This window comes from Protopterus annectens, chromosome 9.part0 (assembly GCF_019279795.1).
Source record: "Protopterus annectens isolate FY-2018-M chromosome 9.part0, PAN1.0, whole genome shotgun sequence".
In the NCBI taxonomy this organism is placed as follows: domain Eukaryota; kingdom Metazoa; phylum Chordata; order Ceratodontiformes; family Protopteridae; genus Protopterus; species Protopterus annectens.
The window spans coordinates 1,217,128,036-1,217,145,456 of NC_056743.1; the positions used below are offsets into that span (position 1 = coordinate 1,217,128,036).

At 46.8% G+C, this 17,421-nt stretch overlaps 1 protein-coding gene across 5 annotated transcripts in view; it reads left to right on the forward strand.

Moving 5' to 3' along the window:
• CDK2AP2 (cyclin dependent kinase 2 associated protein 2) overlaps positions 1 to 14,450 on the forward strand; it is a 323,183-nt gene extending 308,733 nt beyond the window's left edge. For all 5 annotated transcript variants that reach the window (XM_044084144.1, XM_044084147.1, XM_044084148.1 and 2 more), the window contains exon 4: positions 13,744 to 14,450. In XM_044084144.1, coding sequence (XP_043940079.1) covers positions 13,744 to 13,811 — 68 coding nt within the window. In that variant the 3' untranslated portion in view covers positions 13,812 to 14,450. The remainder of the gene's footprint in view (positions 1 to 13,743) is intronic.
• Positions 14,451 to 17,421: the final 2,971 nt, after the last annotated feature.

The following is a 17,421-nucleotide window of genomic DNA, read 5'->3' on the forward strand; positions in this document are numbered from 1 at the left end:
ACCACTCATTCCATGCCTACAAAAGGAATTCCTATGGTGGGCCTCGGTGAGCCAGGAAAACACAGGTATGTCATTCAAAAAACTGCAGATAACACAGACCATGACTACAGACGCCTCAGACCTTGGATGGGGGGCACACATGTTAGGCAGGTGTATACAAGGACAATGGTCTCCAAAGGAAACACATCTGCATATAAACCAAAAAGGAAATGCTGGCAGTAATGCATGCTATCGAGGCTTTTCAACACCAACTCCAGCAAGGCCATTTGATGATACGGACAGATAACACCACTGTGATGTGGTACATAAACAAGCAGGGGGGCACCCACTCTTACCCCCTTTGCAGACTGACAATGCAGCTTTGGGAGAAATCACTGAGTCTGAACATCCAGTTACAATCCCAGTTTGTTCCCGGAAAAGACAATGTGTTGGCGGACAGCCTAAGCAGGAATTTCACAGATCCACACGAGTGGAGGTTACATCCGAAGGCTTTCAGACAACTCACTTCGACATGGGGCAAGCCAGAAGTGGACCTATTTGCCTCTCACCTCAATCATCTTCTACCAAAATTTTGCACAAGGACATACCATCCAAAGGCTTGGAAAATAGATGCCCTTTCATTCAACTGGAACTCCCTAGCAATCTATGCATTCCCACCTCTGCCACTGATGACCTCAGTATTACTAAAGATCAAAGCAGAGAAGCCCAAGGGAATCATAATAGCTCCGGATTGGCCAAGACAACACTGGTACCCACTACTATGGAGCATATGTCACACCAGGAGGTGGGCCCTCCCTCAGTGGCCTCTACTTTTGACTCAACACAATTTCGAAACACTGCATCCAAACCTTCAGACACTGCAGCTAACAGCCTGGGAGATCCCATAAATAACTTCAGCTTATCTCTCTCCAAGGAAGTTCAGCGGATACTAACAGAGGATCGAAGACCATCCACCAGAAAGGTTTACTTAGCAAAGTGGAAAAGATTCAGCAATTGGAATACCAGCAAGGGACATGATGCATCATTACTGAACATCCCACTCATCTTGGAATATTTGGCAGATATGTTAGAGCGGCCTCTCATATTCTTCAATAAAGATACATGCATCTGCTATTTCAGCTAGATACAACACTGATCCTCCTGTTTTCTCTCACCCCTTGCTAAGACAATTCCTCAGGAGAATCAAGAACATTAAGTCACCAAGAAAGGCCCCAGTGCCAGCCTAGGACCTCAATTTTGTCTTAGAAAAACTGACTCTACCTCCTTTTGAGCCAGCAGCTTCAGTTGACTTGCAATTTCTCTCATGGAAAACAGATTTCCTGTTGGCAATTACCTCAGCAAGAAGGATTTCGGAGCTACAGGCCCTAATGGCAATACCACCCTTTATTATTTTCCACAGAGACAGGGTTTCATTAAGGACCAACCCTACTTTTATGCCAAAGGTGGTATCTAGGGTTTCTCTAAATCAAGCCATTCATCTGCCTGCTTTCTTCCCCAATCCTGAGAATAAGGGGGAAAGACTTGCATACCCTGGACATTCATAGACAACTTCGATACTACCTGGACAGAACCAAGGCCAGTAGGAAGTCTGAACAGCTTTTTGTAGCTTACGCCCCTGCAGTCCAAGGAAAAGCAATTTCTAAACAGACTATTTCTAAATGGATTGGACATTGCATCAGATTCTGTTATTCCTTTCATGGGAAGACTGTTCCAGCCTATGTCAGACCACATTCCACCAGAGCTACAGCCACCTCTATAGCATTTTTAAGAGGGGTGCCTACAAAGGACATTCTAGAAGCTGCTACATGGAGCTCCGTGCATACATTCTCCAGACACTACAATCTCCCTCTATATTTCAGATCCAGAGCAGGCTTTGCTTCGGCAGTCCTGGAGGGTTTGATTGCCACACCATCTCTTTCCTAGAGCATACCTCCTCCCCCAGCTAAGCTATGGTATTCTACCCACATGTTATGACTGCAGCTGCATTCTTGAAGGACATAGTACAGTTTTGTACCTACCATAAATGTAGATGTCCGATAGACATGCAACTGCAGTCGGGTTTTCCCTCCCTCCATACCCCTCTATGCCTAGGGTCCACTCCTATCCCCCTTACTCTTAGCTGGGGATATCTGTTATGGTGTATTTGTTTTATTGCTCATGTATTTGTTTGGAATCCTGTTTTTGTCTTCCAATTTGATTACAGCCTTCCTTGGAGGGCACCTGGCATCTGGGGCAAGAAACACTGAAGAAAATGGCATCGGCTGATGCTTATATACTCCAGCCGCTCTGACGTCCGAGAGAAATGCGACATCAGCCGACGTCGGACCCAGACTTTGGAATCCGGCTGACCGAGGGCTGCCTGAGGCAGGACAACACACATGTTATGACTGCAGTTGCATGTCTATCGGACATCTACATTTATGGTAGGTACAAAACTGTACTTTATCCAGAGGCTGTTCCAGTCCCCAGGTTTTACTAAAATGATCTCGGCTCCAGCCCACTCTGCTTCGGAGCCGATCCCCCATTCTGTGCATTTGATTCCTCCTCCGACCCCCTTGGAGCCGTTGGAGTCGGTGCTGGTAGAACGCAGCGGAATCGTTCAGTCTGAGCAGGGACCCCCTCGGAGTTTCTCTGCTCCGACCTTCATTCCTACCCTGTCCTCGGTGTCAGGGTTTGGTACCAGGTCTTCCTCGGCGGGGGCCGAGGGTAACACTGTGGAGCTCGCCTCTTCGATGCCCTGTCTTCCCCTCAGAGCATCAGCCACAGGTATTGCTGGTACCGCCGTGGTCTCTCAGCAAGTGCCCTCTGCAGAGTCTGGAGGTCCTGCTTTTCAGGCCATGAGGAGTGCGCTGGCCATGACCTTGCCTGTTCAGCAGGTTTCTACCTCACCGTCCCAAGTTTTGGGTACTGGTGCCTCTGGAGACATTCTTTCCCACGACAGTGGGGCCCCGGGGCCTGAGGATACCCCCTTAGAGGGTTCCCTTCTTCTGGGGGGGTCCTTCTGAATCTGCTTCGGATGAACCCCCAAGGAAGAAACTGTGCAAGAGGAAGCACGTTGATTCCCAAGATGAGTCCGTCACTTTAGATACTGGCCTCGATGATGCGGAGGGGTCCCCAAAATCGTCCTCGGATGACATCTCCTTCTCGGATATCCTTGAGATCTTGAGACAGAGAGGTGATTGGCAATCCAAAGCCCCTACCGCTGAGGAGTCAGTCTTCCTCAAGGCCTTCGGGGCCCAGCCCTCCTCCTCCTGGGTGTCTCCACCCTTCGACGAGTTATTAGATCTAATCTCTCGGAGGGTGTAGGAACATCCTGATACAGTGGAACCGGTGCCTGCCAGACCTAATAAGTTTCTTTCAGCCCCTCCCCAGAAGGAATTCCTCACTAAGGGTGTTGCAGTTGATGCTATGGTGGTGGCATCTGCCACTCAGCAGGACGTGGTAGAGGCTTCAACGTCTATTCATCCTCCTAATAAGGATTCTAGGAGCATGGATAGGTACAGGAAGCATACCCTTTCTTCAGCGACCTTTACCCTGCGGTCACTGAACTATCTCTGTCATTTTACAAGGCTCCAAAGGGACCTCCTCAAGGAGTTAGGAGAGTCTCTTGCGGGTATCCTTCCTGAGGCGTTAGCCCAGACCGTAGGCGCCCAGATGACTACCCTATCTTCTATTGTCAACTCGTCCATGAGGCTCATTTCCTATGCAGCCGAAGGGGCGAGTAGAGCAGCGGGCACAGGAGTGGCCCTTAGGAGACAAGCCTGGTTACGCTTGTGTCCACTCACGGAGGCCTTTAAGTCTTTCTTCGCCGACGCCCCCTTTGATGGGTCTTCTTTGTTTGGGCCCAAGGTGAAGGACACACTTACTCGGTGCGAGCAGGAGGGCAAGACCTTGACTGCCGTTGGGGCCCGTTTTTCCGCTCCCTCTAGACCTTACCCCAAGGCCCAGAGAGGAGGGAAAATGTGGTTCAGAAAATCCCAAAAGTTCTTCTCTACTCCACCGAGTGATCCCCCCTCCAGAGGCAGGGGGGGGATTCAGGAAGACACCGCCCTAGAGGTGGCAGAGGCCCCCGTAACTCTGGAGACCGCGATTCCTTTTGTGGTTCCTCATACCCTCAACATCCCTAGGATGTGGCCCGGCTGTGCTTCTCCGGAGCCAGTCGGCGGTCGTTTTGTGAAACACCCACAGGCTTCAGAATCTATAACCAAGGATCAGTGGGTGCTTCGCATTGTAACCGGAGGCTACCTCATCCCCTTTTTCAAGCCCCCTCCTCCTACAAGGAGAATCCTGGACGTGCCACCCAGTCAACGGGATCTAGCAGCTGTAGAAGTTTCAAAGCTGCTAAGCAAAGGGGTCATCCAGCCCGTCCCCGCCGGCCAGATCGGATCAGGAACTTACTCAAGATTATTTTTGGTGCCAAAAAAGACAGGGGACGTAAGGCCCATTTTGGACCTAAGCTCATTAAATTATTTTGTGAAGAAGTCCAAGTTCCGGATGGTCACCCTTCAGTCCATTCTCCCGTTATTGGAGAAGGATGTCTGGATGTGCTCCATAGACCTCAAGGACGCTTACTATCACATTTTGATACATCAAGAGTCCAGGAGTCATTTATGCTTCCGCCTAGGAACCAGTCATTTCCAGTTTCGTGCACTGCCCTTTGGTCTCACCACAGCCCCCAGGGTGTTTACCAAGTGTCTGGCAGTGGTGGCAGCTCACCTGAGAAGTCTAGGATTCCAAGTGTTTCCCTATCTCGACGACTGGCTCCTCACTGCCACCTCCAAGCATCTACTGATTCGAGCGCTGATGGCCACAGTAACTTTGGGTCTCTCGCTGGGAATCACTTTCAATTGGGAAAAATCTGTGCTGCGGCCATCATAACGTATCACCTTTATAGGCACAGAGTTAGACACAAAAAGGATGCGGGCATTTTTGCTATCAGAAAGAATTCAGGTTCTACAATCACAGATTCTAAATTTGTTACCCAAATCTCGAGTTCCTGCCAGACAGATTCTTCAGTTATTGGGCACGATGGCTGCAACTATCCTCTTAGTACCGTTAGCCAGGCTGCACATGCGGGTGCTGCAATGGCTATTATCGGTTCAATGGTCGTACCAAGAACTTCCCCTGAACCACCTGGTTCTGATTACGGACAGTTGTCATTGGGACCTCCGTTGGTGGCTGCGTCGGTCCAACCTGGACCGGGGGCGTCCTTTCGCCCTTCAGCCCCCTGTTGCCACAGTGACCACGGATGCCTCCCAGATAGGGTGGGGGGTCATTATCTGGACAGGTCTGTCCAAGGCACTTGGCAGGATTGCGAAGCGCACCTTCACATCAATATCCTGGAAATGAGAGCGGTGCTTCTGGTTTTGCAAGCACTTCATCAGGCTCTCCCCCAAGGTACTATTGCGATTCTATCCGACAACATATCAGTAGTTTGGCACATAAACAAGAAGGGCGGAACCAGGTCCTACCCCCTTTGCAGAGAGGCCATGAGAGTATGGCGCTGGGCCATAGCTACTCGACGTTTCTTAGTAGCCACGCACATTCCGGGGAAAGCCAATGTGATTGCAGACAGGCTCAGCAGGACTCTCCTGTTGCCCCACGAGTGGTCCCTCAACAACAGAGTGGCTGCGCAGATCTTCGCCAAATGGGGTCTCCCTTGTTGCAGTCTCCCTTGTTGCGACTTGTTCGCCAGCCCCAACAATGCGAAGTGCAGAGAGTTCTTCACTCTGACTCTCTCCCAGGGGCAGTCTCCCAGGGCGCTCTAGCCCACAATTGGCCCCCCGGTCTCCTTTATGCCTTCCCCCCGATCCCCCTTCTTCCGAGGGTGATTCAGAAGGCTCTTCATGTAGGGAGCCACATGATTTTGGTCGCCCCACATTGGCCCCATCAGGTTTGGTTCCCATTCCTTCAGAAGTATGCGGTACAGGGCCCTTGGATTCTGGACCCAGTGCCGGACCTGTTGTCTCATCAGTCGGGACACTCTCATCCGTCCCTTCGGTCGTTGCGACTGGCTGCTTGGTTACTCCACTTCCATCCTTAGTTAGAGATGACTCTCTTTCTCCAGAAATGATGTACATTTTGTCCTCTTCCCACAAGCCATCCACCGTTAAGCTGTATTCCAGCAAATGGAAAAGGTTTGCCTTTTGGGCCCAGCAGCGAGGCATTGATCCTCTTATGGCCCCAGTTCCACAGGTCTTGGAATTTTTAGCTTCATTGTTTCATTCAGGCTCTTCAGTCTCCACAATTAAAGTTCAACTGGCGGCTATATCTAATTTTCATGTTTCCATAGAGCCTTCCTTAATGGCTAACAGACTTTGCAAGTCCTTTCTTAAGGGAGCCTGGCTCCTCAGGCCTCCTGTGGCTCATCCTGTGCCCCCTTGGGACTTAAATTTGGTTCTGGCCTCCTTAACTGCCCGTCCCTTTGAGCCGGCAGCCACTTGTGATATAAAATTTCTGTCGTGGAAAACCGCCTTTCTAGTGGCAATAACTTCTGCTAAGCGGGTTTCAGAGCTTCAGGCTCTCTGTTCTGCTCCTCCTTATTTGATTTTTCATAAAGACAGAGTTTCCCTCAGATTGAATCCATCCGTTTTGCCTAAGGTAGCATCCCCTTTGTGCATTCAGCAATCATTGGAGCTCCCCGTTTTCTTTCCAAATTTTTCTAATAGAGCAGAATATACCTTCCACCAGTTGGATGTTCACAGGCAACTGCGTTTTTACTTAGATAGGACCAGTCAGACATGAAAATCTAACCAACTGTTTGTGTCCTTTGCGGAGAATAGGTTAGGTCTACTAGTTGCCAAAACCACCATAGCCAAATGGATTAAGGATTGCATCTCTTTCATTTATTCCCGGTCAGGCAGAGAGTTACCTTTCCCACTTAAAGCTCATTCTACCAGGGCTATGGCCACCTCTGTAGCTTTTCACTCCAAAGTTTCAATAGATGATATTTGTGCGGCTGCTACTTGGTCTTCTCCGCACACCTTCATTTCTCATTACAAGGTTGATGTGGCTTCCCGAGGCAGAGCTTCATTTGGTTCCGCAGTTCTCAGGAGTGTGTTCCAATGAGCCACCCGGGATTTAGGTGCTAGGGACGCTGTCCCATCAGTTATGAATGTAGGTGAGATAGGATCCCATTACATCTTTTAGTTATGTACTTACCATAACTTCGGATATATGGGATCCATCTCGCCTACATTCATACATACCCACCCTCCTTCCCCCTACCTTTTGGATTTGGAGGAAATATTGCTCTTGCTGAGTTCTCCTCTGGAAGGGCTCTAGTTGGTTACAGTTATTGGTATGTATTTTCTGTACCTGTATGAATGTATGAAAGTGAACAAACAAGATCTGGAGAAGCAGGCGTGGTGCATTCTGGGATAAGGGGAAGCCCAGCCAATGAGAGACTTCGTTCTAGTATATAGTGGCCGAGTCGGAGCTGACGGATTGGCTCCGAACCCATCAGTTATGAATGTAGGTGAGATGGATCCCATACATCCGAAGTTATGGTAAGTACATAACTAAAAGTTTTCTTGTGTGAATTTAGATATTTCTCATGACTGACCAGGATAAGGATAAACAACCCAAGTCTGGGTTTAAAAAATGTTCAAAGTTTGGACAGAAAATGTGTGTGACTGATGGTCAAGTTAATTGCGTTTATTGTTTGGGTGCTTTGCACTGCCATTCTTTTAGTAGCCGTATACTACATGAAAGAAAAAGAAAATTGACAGAAGGCTGTTAAAATCATCCTTTCAAGAAGCTTTGGGTGACCATGATAAAGCTAGTAAATCCCCCAAATCTTCCAAGTCCCCTAAATCTTCATCATCTGAACAGAGAGGTGTGGAACTGACAAAATCAAAAAAACCTTCGACGTCAGTTCCACAGCCTTCGGAGCCTAGCCTCTTATCCTTTCGGAGCTGGTCCCCAGTCCTGGAACCGGTCTGAGCAGTACTGAAGTCACCGATCTTACAATCGGTACCACCCTCAAGCCATTCACCTCGGTCCTCGATAAGCCTATCTGATTTGGATGTGGATCGTGTGGTGCAGAAGTTGTTACAGGCACCGGCGGTTGCAAAATTTTTATCGGTTCCGACCCAAGTGGTTTCAGAACCAAAAACTGTTCCTCCATGTACTTATTTTCCTCCTTCAAGCCATACCAGTCCGTCTGAGCCAAAAGAGTTGGATCTGATGTTTATGGAGCCTTCAGAACCAACAACTGATCCAGTGCCATCGGTTCTGATCACTCAGACTTCCTTGGTGCCCTTCGAGGAGTCTAGAAGCTGACACTCACCAGTCTGGTCCAGGAAGGCTAGTCGGACCAACCTTTCGGTTCCGACTTTACCGCTTGGGGCTTCAGCTCGGTTGAGTTCAGCTCCTACCTCTGGATCGGAGCCCACTGTTCAGTTGCCAGAGGAATCATCTATTTCTTCGGATCCAGGGGTTCCTTCCCACTGGAGAAGAGGTACTTTTGAGACCATGAGGAGAGTAATTTCCCTCAGGACATCCACAACTTCAGGACCAACTTCCTCTTCCCTAAAAGCTCCTGTGTCAACTTCTGCCTCACAGATCCCTTTGAAGTGTAGAGACCCTGAGCCTCCGGAAGCCCCACTAGGTGGTCCCTGCTCTTCCGAGACCTCACCTGAAGCTCCCACTGATGAGGCTCCCAGGAAGAGAATTTGCAAAAGGAAGCATCTAGACTGCCCGCAGGAGTCTGACAGACTTGGATGAATCAGAAGGGTCCCGAAGGTCCCCCTCTGAAGATATCTCATTTGCAGATATCTTGGAAATCGTAAAGCAGAGGGGTAGCTGGAAGCCCACCAGCCCTACTGAGGATGAGTCGGTCCTCCTGAAAGCTTTTGGGTATCAGCCCTCCACCTCATGGGTGTCTCCGCCCTTCGATGAGCTTATGGAGCTGGTCTCATAAAATGCGTGGGAGTCTCAGGACACTATGGATCCTGTCCCTAGGAGGCCCGATAAATTTATCTCTGCCCCTCACGATAAGACCTTTCTCACAAAGGGAGTGCCTGTTGATGCCATGGTGGTTGGCGGCAGCCACTAAAAAGGATTTTTGGGAAACTTCTTCCTCTGTCCATCCTCCTAATAGAGACTCTAGGATCGTGGATAGATACGGGAAGTGCATGTTTAGTTCAGCGACTTTTGGCATGTGTTCACTGAACTACCTCACACATTTTACAAGACAGCAAAGAATCTTCCTAAAAGAGCTTGGAGATGCTCTACAGAATACGGTAGCTGAGGGACCTACAGACAAGGTTGCGTCCCAGCTTACTACCCTTAATTCCATAGTGAACTCTTCCATGCGTCTGATTTCATATGCAGCTGATGGAACGAGTAGGGCAGTGGGTACAGGAATTGCTCTTAGGGGAGACTCCTGGATGCGCTTATGTTTCTTTGCAGAGCCCTTTAAGTCATCCTTTGTCAACACCCCTTTTGATGGCTCTTCTCTTTTCAGGCCCAAAGTTAAGGAAACTCTGACCATTTGTGAGTAGGAAGGAAAGATTCTGTCTGCCGTTAGAGTCTGTTTTTTCACCCCTACTAGACCCTACCACAGGGGTCAAAAGGGAGGAAAGATGTGGTTCCAAAAAGCCCAAGGAGCCTTTCTGGACACACGTGGTGAACCCCCCCCTCCAGGGGCAGAGGAGGGGGCAATAATGGAAGATGCCACATTCACGGCAGAGGGGGTCCACAAAATCAGGGTGACAGAGACCAGTTATTTGGGAAGCCCTACCAGCGCTCCTGAAAGGAGGCCCGACTGTCCTACTCTGGAGGCAGTTGGGGGTTGCTTATCTTTGTATCCAGATGTCTGGCTAAAAATAAACAACTGCGTACAAAGCATAATTTCCAGAGAATATTTTATTCCCTTCGCCACTCCTCCCCCCATGATAACAAAAATCCCAGATGTTCCACCCAGTTACAGGGAACAAGCAACAGTATAGTTCCAAAGGTTGCTAGAAAAAAAAGTGTCATCCAACCAGTCCCAGCAGACCAGATAAGATCCGGAACTTACTCAAGATTCTTTTTAGTTCCAAAAAAAGACAGGGGACTGGAGACCTATTTTGGACCTCAGCAGACTAAACAGATCTGTCAAGTAGTAGTAGTTCCAGATGGTCATGCTACAGTTGATACTTCCCTTCTTAGGGAAAGACAATTGGATGTGCTCGATAGATATCCAGGATGCATACTACCACATAAAAATGGCCAGACCATCCAGGGATCATCAGAGCTTCTGGCTGGGAGCCAATCGCTACCAGTTTTGAACCCTGCCCTTTGGTCTCACTACATCCACCACAGTATTCCCCAAATGTATGGCAGTGGTCATGGTTCACCTGAGGCATTTGTGATTCCAGGTGTTTCCGTATTTAGATGATTGGCTCCTCACTGCCACCACCAGGCATCAGCTTATACAAGCCAGAGACACCACACTTACTCTTTGCAGTCAACTGGGGATTACCATAAACTCAGAAAAATCTGCCTTGTTGCCATCGCAACATATCGTTTTTATCGGAGCAGAATTGGTCACCACCACCACTTTAAAACTTCCATCAGAAAGGATATCAATACTTTGTCAGCAAATTCTGAATGTCATATCAGAGACAAGGTGCCAGCCTCAGAAGTGCTAAAGTTATTGGGGACGATGGCAGCTGCAATAATAACAATTCCATTGGGTCGTATGCACATGTAGATTCTGCAATGGCTCCTGTTCACGCAATGGTCCTATCAAGAACTCCCAGTGTCTCATCTCATCATTCTGACAAACTATTGCAAAAAGGATCTTTGGTGGTGGTTGACCTCTCTCCAAGTAACAATAGGTCATCCTTTTATCCTACCCTCACCATTGGCCACTGTGACCATGGACGCTTATCTGATTGGGTGGGGAAGCATTTTCAGGGAAGAACAGCCCAAGGCACATGGACCGAACAAGAGATACATCTGCATATCAGTGTCCTGGAGATGAGAGAGGTACTCTTGGAGTTGCAGTATTTTCAGGATTCTCTTCCTCTGGGGACAATTGCGATTCAGACGGACAACATGTCAGTGGTCTGGTATATAAACAAACAAAGAGGAACCAGGTCCTATCCCCTTTGTTGAGAGGCCGTAAGAGTGTGGCAGTGGGCTACCTCCACCCAGCACTTTCTGATAGCAATGCACATCCTGGGGAAATCCAACGTGATAGCAGACAAACTGTGCAGGGCAATCTTGTTGGCTCACGAGTGGTCCCTCAAAGAAGAAATAGCGGAAAGAATATTCCACAGATGGGATCAGCCTTGCTGCAATCTCTTTGCATCCCCCATGAACACAAAATGCAGAAGCTATTTTGCCCTAATCCTCCCTCTGGGAGATGCCCCAAGGGACGCACTCGTACACGATTTGTCTCCGGGTCTCCTTTATGCCTTCCCGCCAATACCCCTGATATCCAAAGTGTTGCAGAAAGCCAAAGCCCTGGGAAGGACCATCATTCTTATAGCCTGTCACTGGCCTAGTCAGATTAGGTTCCCCTTTCTTCGACCTCTTCTATTGGAAGAGCCTTGGATTCTAGATCTAGTTCCAGACTTTCTGATGCACTCGTCGGGGGCTCTTCATCTCTCCCTTCAGTCCCTGAAATTGACAGCTTGGCTGCTCCAATTCCCAACATAGCCAGGTTCCATAATCTCTGAACTGAAACACAACATATTTTAATATCTTCTCATAAATCTCCAATTCCCAACATAGCCAGGTTCCATAATCTCTGAACTGAAACACAACATATTTTAATATCTTCTCATAAATCATCTACTAGGAAGTCATATCTCAGCAAATGGAAGAGATTTTCCATATGGGCTTCTCAAAATTACATTGACCCTTACCTAGCCCCTATTTCCGCCATACTACAGTTTTTGATTATGCTTTTCAACAAGGGAGTGGTTGCGGCCACCATTCGTGTGCAGCTCGCTGCGATCTCTAATTTTCATCTGGGTACTGAAGGCTTTAATGTAATGTAATGTCACATAAGCGATCCAAAACTTTTCTCAAAGGAACCTTCCACCTGAGACCACCTGTCAAATCCCCTTATACACATTGGAATCTAAATTTTATGCTTTCACGCATCATTCTTCCACCTTTTGAGCCAGCTTCTTCATGTGACTTGAAATTTTTGTCTTGGAAGATTGTCTTTTTAGTGGCCATCACATCCGCCTGTAGAGTTTGAGTTACAGGCCCTGTCTATAAAACCCCCTTATCTGATTTTTCATTCTGATAGAGTTTCACTACGACAAATCCTTCATTCTTACTTAAAGTTTGTACTGAAGCTAACCTTAATCAAACCATAGAATTACCGTTTCTTTCCCCCAAACACACCAATAACTTGGAGTACATGCTGTACAAACTTGATGTTCACAGACAACTTCGATTTTACCTAAATAGAACCAAACAATTTAGAAGATCTGAACAACTTTTTGTTTCCTTTTCAGACTCCAGAAAAGGTAGACCTGTGGCAAAAACCACTGTCGAAATGGTTATCTGATTGCATCACCTTCACTTACTCAGCTGCCAGTATACCTCTACAACACAAAGTAAAGGCTCATTCAACCAGAGCTGTTTCCACATTTTCAGCTTTTACTGCCAAGCTACCAATAGATAGTGTTGTGTGGCAGCTACTTGGTCAAAGCCTCATATTTTTATCACTCATTACAAAGTCGATAGAGCCTCCAGGGACACGGCTTCCTTTGGTTCCACTGTCCTGAGGAACATACTCCTGTGAGCCACCCGAGAAAGACGGTGCTTGGGACGCTACCCATCTGTAAGAATGAACGGCAAGATAGAACACCTTCACATAAAGAAGTTATGTACTCACCATAACATTCCATGTGAGTTGTTCATCTCACCTTCATTCTTACTTCACACCCACCAACCTCCTTCAGGCTTTTTTTTCCGATGGCCGAGATTCATGTTTTATCATGGTTGCTTTGTCCTTTATATGGTTTCCTTAGCTAAAATAGGGATAGAATGGCATATGGTATTGTTAGAGGCAGCAAACAAGATCTGCAGTAATACAAGATGCATCATGGGATAGGGACTTGGCCTCGAGCTGTCTGAAGACCTCGAGCTTTGTAGTTGGCCGACTCGGAGCTGAGGATCGGCTCTGAACCCCATCTGTAAGAATGAAGGCAAGATGAACAACTCACATGGAACGTTATGGTGAGTACATAACGTCTTTTTTACTTCTGTTTGTATACTACTTGACTAGATGCTTTATCTATTTTTTTTTTTTTCATTTTAGTATGCCTAAGGTGCTAGTAGGTTCACACATAGCTGGAAAGTTATGAGTTAAGATCTGTAAAATTGTTGTCATTTTGTCATAAATGTTAGCACTGGAATAGATTTCTGAGTTGATGTGTGGGTATTTCACCTTCAAAGCAGCATGTCTTATTCTGAGTTTTACAAAATCTCATGGTAGTTCTTAAAGACCAGACTGACAGCATCAGTTAAAAAAACACCTAGAACTTTCTCTGATTTTGATTAACTTGAAGATGTATACCTTCTTACATGCAGAGACACTTTGCACAAAGGGGTTGTTAACCTATCCAAACTGATCATCTTGTCTGTTCTCATCTTGCAGGATGTGGCTGAAAATATATTGCCCATCCTTTTTTTTTCCTTTCCCAATTAGCACAAATAAAAGGAAATGATGATGTTGATGGCTTTTACATAAGTATATACTCTGTTAATTTTGTTTGTTTTAATTTTTAGGAATTATTCATGCCAGAGCACTAGTGAGGGAATGCCTCGCTGAAACAGAACGCAATGCTCGAACATAACATAAGAAAACTATCAGCAAACAAAATCCAGACAAATGCAGTACCTGTAAAAAGAAGTCAGGATAATCACCTGGAGAAAAGGAGAGCAGGGTGCTTCTCCTTCACTATCTATCATTTTAATTTCCCTTTTTCATAAAAAAAATAGTTGTTTCTACCTTTTTTTTATGAGGTCATTTGATGATACCATTCTTTGACAGAAGACATCAGTAACTATAAAAAAAAAACTTGGAAAATAGCCTATAAAAACAGTGGAAACCAAGCCATATTGCCATGGAAGAAGGAATTCCTTCATGTGAATTGCGAAGTGCAAACAAGATGAGAAATGCTAACTAATCCAGTAGTTCTAGTTACGTGCTTGTCTTTTTCCATTCAGATATTTATAGTGGTATTAAGTTATGTTGACCATTAAAGCAGTAAGGTACAACAGGGTGAAAATTATTTGGTGATAAGCTTCAGAAGTAAGATATAAGGAGAAAGAATCAGAATGCTTTGTACATTCAAGTGCCACTGTCCTATTAAACACACGCACACACCCTGGAGTACACTTTGTTGCATTTATAAAATGGCTCCTCTGTTTTAATTATTTCTTTTTTGTGTGGTTTTATGCTGAAATAAAACAACCATTTGATTAAATCTGTACCAACAGAAGTCTTATTTTCTGTTGCATATTATAATGTCATGCTCATTTAATTAACTGGCAGCTAGTCAGAAGTTTTCTGTCTTCTTTTATCATATTCTGTTTTTATCAAGTTTGCAAAACCTTCAGATCTGGCTGAAAAGAGAGACAAGGCAAGTTTGCACTACCTTGCGTTGCTGAAAGGATGAAGAGTGTATGACTGACACTGTAGCTGTTTTTCAAACTAGTTTCTGCAGAATTATGCAAGTAGTGAGCAACATCTCATGTGAAGTTGTTCAATCTCGACGTTCATTCTTCACTGATGGGTTTGGAGCCGATCCTCGGCTCCGACACGGCCGACTAGCAAGCTCAAAGTTCTCCAGTAGCTCGAGACCCAACCCCTTATCCCATAATGCACTGCTGGAATTACCCCAGATCTAGTTTGCCGTGGCACGGTTCTCTTGGTTTCCAGCGTTGCTCAAGACTATTATTGGGAGTTTTCAACTTTCAGCAAGTTATATATTTCAATTTTTATATATCTTTGATTACTGTATAATACTAGATATTACTAGCTAGTAAATAGTTGTTTTTTGTGTTCAATCCCCTTTCCTCAGTAAAATCTTGCTTTGCCTTCGGCCTTTTGGCCTTAGGATCTCTTCTTATAGTTGTTATTTAGTGTTCCCTGTTTGGGACTCTTGTTATTGGATTACTTAATCCTGTTTATATTGATATAGTTATTATTTGCCCCTTTTGGGCTGTGTGTGTTTTATGTGAGTTAGAGTTCTTAAATAGCTCATAGTTAAACAGTGTGTTCCATTTTATTCGATATTGTGAAATGTCTGAAGAAAAAGATAAACATCCAAAGTCTGGGTTTAAAAAATGCCCAGACTGCGGACAGAAAATATCCGTCACGGATGCCCATGTGCAGTGTGTTTACTGTTTGGGTGAAGTGCACCTGCAAGAATCATGCAGTGTCTGTCACTCCTTTTCCACCAGAGTGCTTGCAGAGAGGAAGAGGAAATTAATTGATAGAGATATTATCAAACACCCTTTTTCTGAGGCATTGTCTAACCAGGATGGGATTCAGCAAATCATCCAAATCTTCCTCTGAATCCAGGTCTAAAAAAGGAAAAAAGTCAGAAAGTGTGGTGACTTCGGCTCCACTGCCTTCGGAGCCATCAGTCTGTTCTTTTCAGAACCAGGACACTGCTCTGGAACCGTTGCCGAAAAACCTCCATCCATACTGCTCCAATCGGCTCCATCTGTTCACTCTTCCAGGTCCTCTGTCAGCCTTTCTGATCTAGATATGGACCGGCTGGTCCAGAAACTCTTAAAGGCACCAGGCCTAGCTAAATTGCTGCCGGTTCAGACCCAACCATCGGAGCTAAAGACCACTACTCTTGAATTGTCTGCTCCTCCTCAGAGCCATACTGGACCTTAGGAGCCAGAGGAGGCTGACCTGATGATTGTGGATCCCTTGGAGCCGACACCTGCTCTGGTTTCATCGGCTCCATCTGTTCAGATGTTCTCTGTGCTGACCGAGGACTCTAGGAGCCGACACTCTCCGGTCTGGTCCAGGGAGGATAGCTGCACCGACTTGTCACTGCCGACTCTTCCTCTCGGGGGCTCGGCTCGGGTGAGCTTGGCTCCTACCTCGGGCTCAGAGCCCACGGCTTCGGTGTGGGAGGAGATCGCAGCTTCATCGGATCCATCAACTCCTTCTCATTGGAGCCAAGCTGCATTTGAAGCCATGAGGTGAGTGTTGTCTCCTAAGACTTCCTCATCTCAAGGTCTGGCCTCTTCTTCCCCTAAAGTGCCTGTGTCAGTTTCTGTCTCCTCCCGTCATCCCAAGTTTAGAGACCCTGAGCCTCAGGTAGCCCCACAGGGCACTCCCTGCTCTTCTGAGACCTCTGCAGAAGTTCCCCATTAAGAGGTTCCCAGGAAGAGATTATGCAAGAGGAGGCATTTGGACACCCCCCAGGAGTCTGTCACATCGGACACCGACTTGAATGAATCAGAAGGGTCCCCTAGATCCCCCTCTGAGGACATCTCCTTTGCGGAGATTCTTGAAATTCTTAGGCAGAGGGGTGATTGGCAGTCCAAGAGCCCTACTGAGGACGAGTCGGTTCTCCTGAAGGCATTCGGATCTCAACCTTCCACCTCTTGGGTATCTCCGCCCTATGATGAGGTTATGGATTTGGTCTCTCGTAGGGCATGGGAGTCACCAGAATCTATGGAACCTGTTCCTAGGAGGCCTAATAAGTTTATTTCTGCTCCCGTGGATAAGTCCTTTTTGACCAAGGGAGTCCCTGTTGATGTCATGGTGGTGGTGGCAGCCTTTCAAAAGGAAATATCTGAGACTTCCTCGTCTATCCAACCTCCTAACAGAGAATCTAGGATCATGAATAGATATGGGAAACGCATGTTCAGTTCAGCGACTTTCTCACTCGGATCACTGTACTACTTGACACATTTTACCAGACTGCAGAGAGATCTCCTTAAGGAATTGGGAGATGCTCTTCAGGGTGCTGTAGCTACAAGTGTATCCGACAAGATTGCCACTCAGCTCTCTACCCTCAATTCGATAGTCAACTCGTCCATGTGTCTCGTATCTTACGCAGCTGATATTTCGAGTAGAGCTTGTAGGTACAGGAATTGCTCTTCGTAGGCATGCCTGGATGTGACTCTGTTCCTTCGCGGAACCCTTCACGTCTTCGTTTAGTAATACCCCATTCGACAGCTCATCTTTGTTTGGGCCAAAGGTGAAGGAGAATTTGACCAGGTGTGAGCAAGAAGGAAAGACTCTACCGTCGGAGTCCGTTTTTCCACTCCCACTCCCACTCAACCCTTTCCTAAAGGTCAGAGGGGAGGAAAGATGTGGTTCCGGAAAGCCCAGGAAGCCTTTCAAGACACACGTGGAGAGCCCCCCTACAGAGGCAGAGGTGGGGGTTTCAATGGAAGACGCCGCCCTCGCGGCAGAGGGGGTCTGCAACA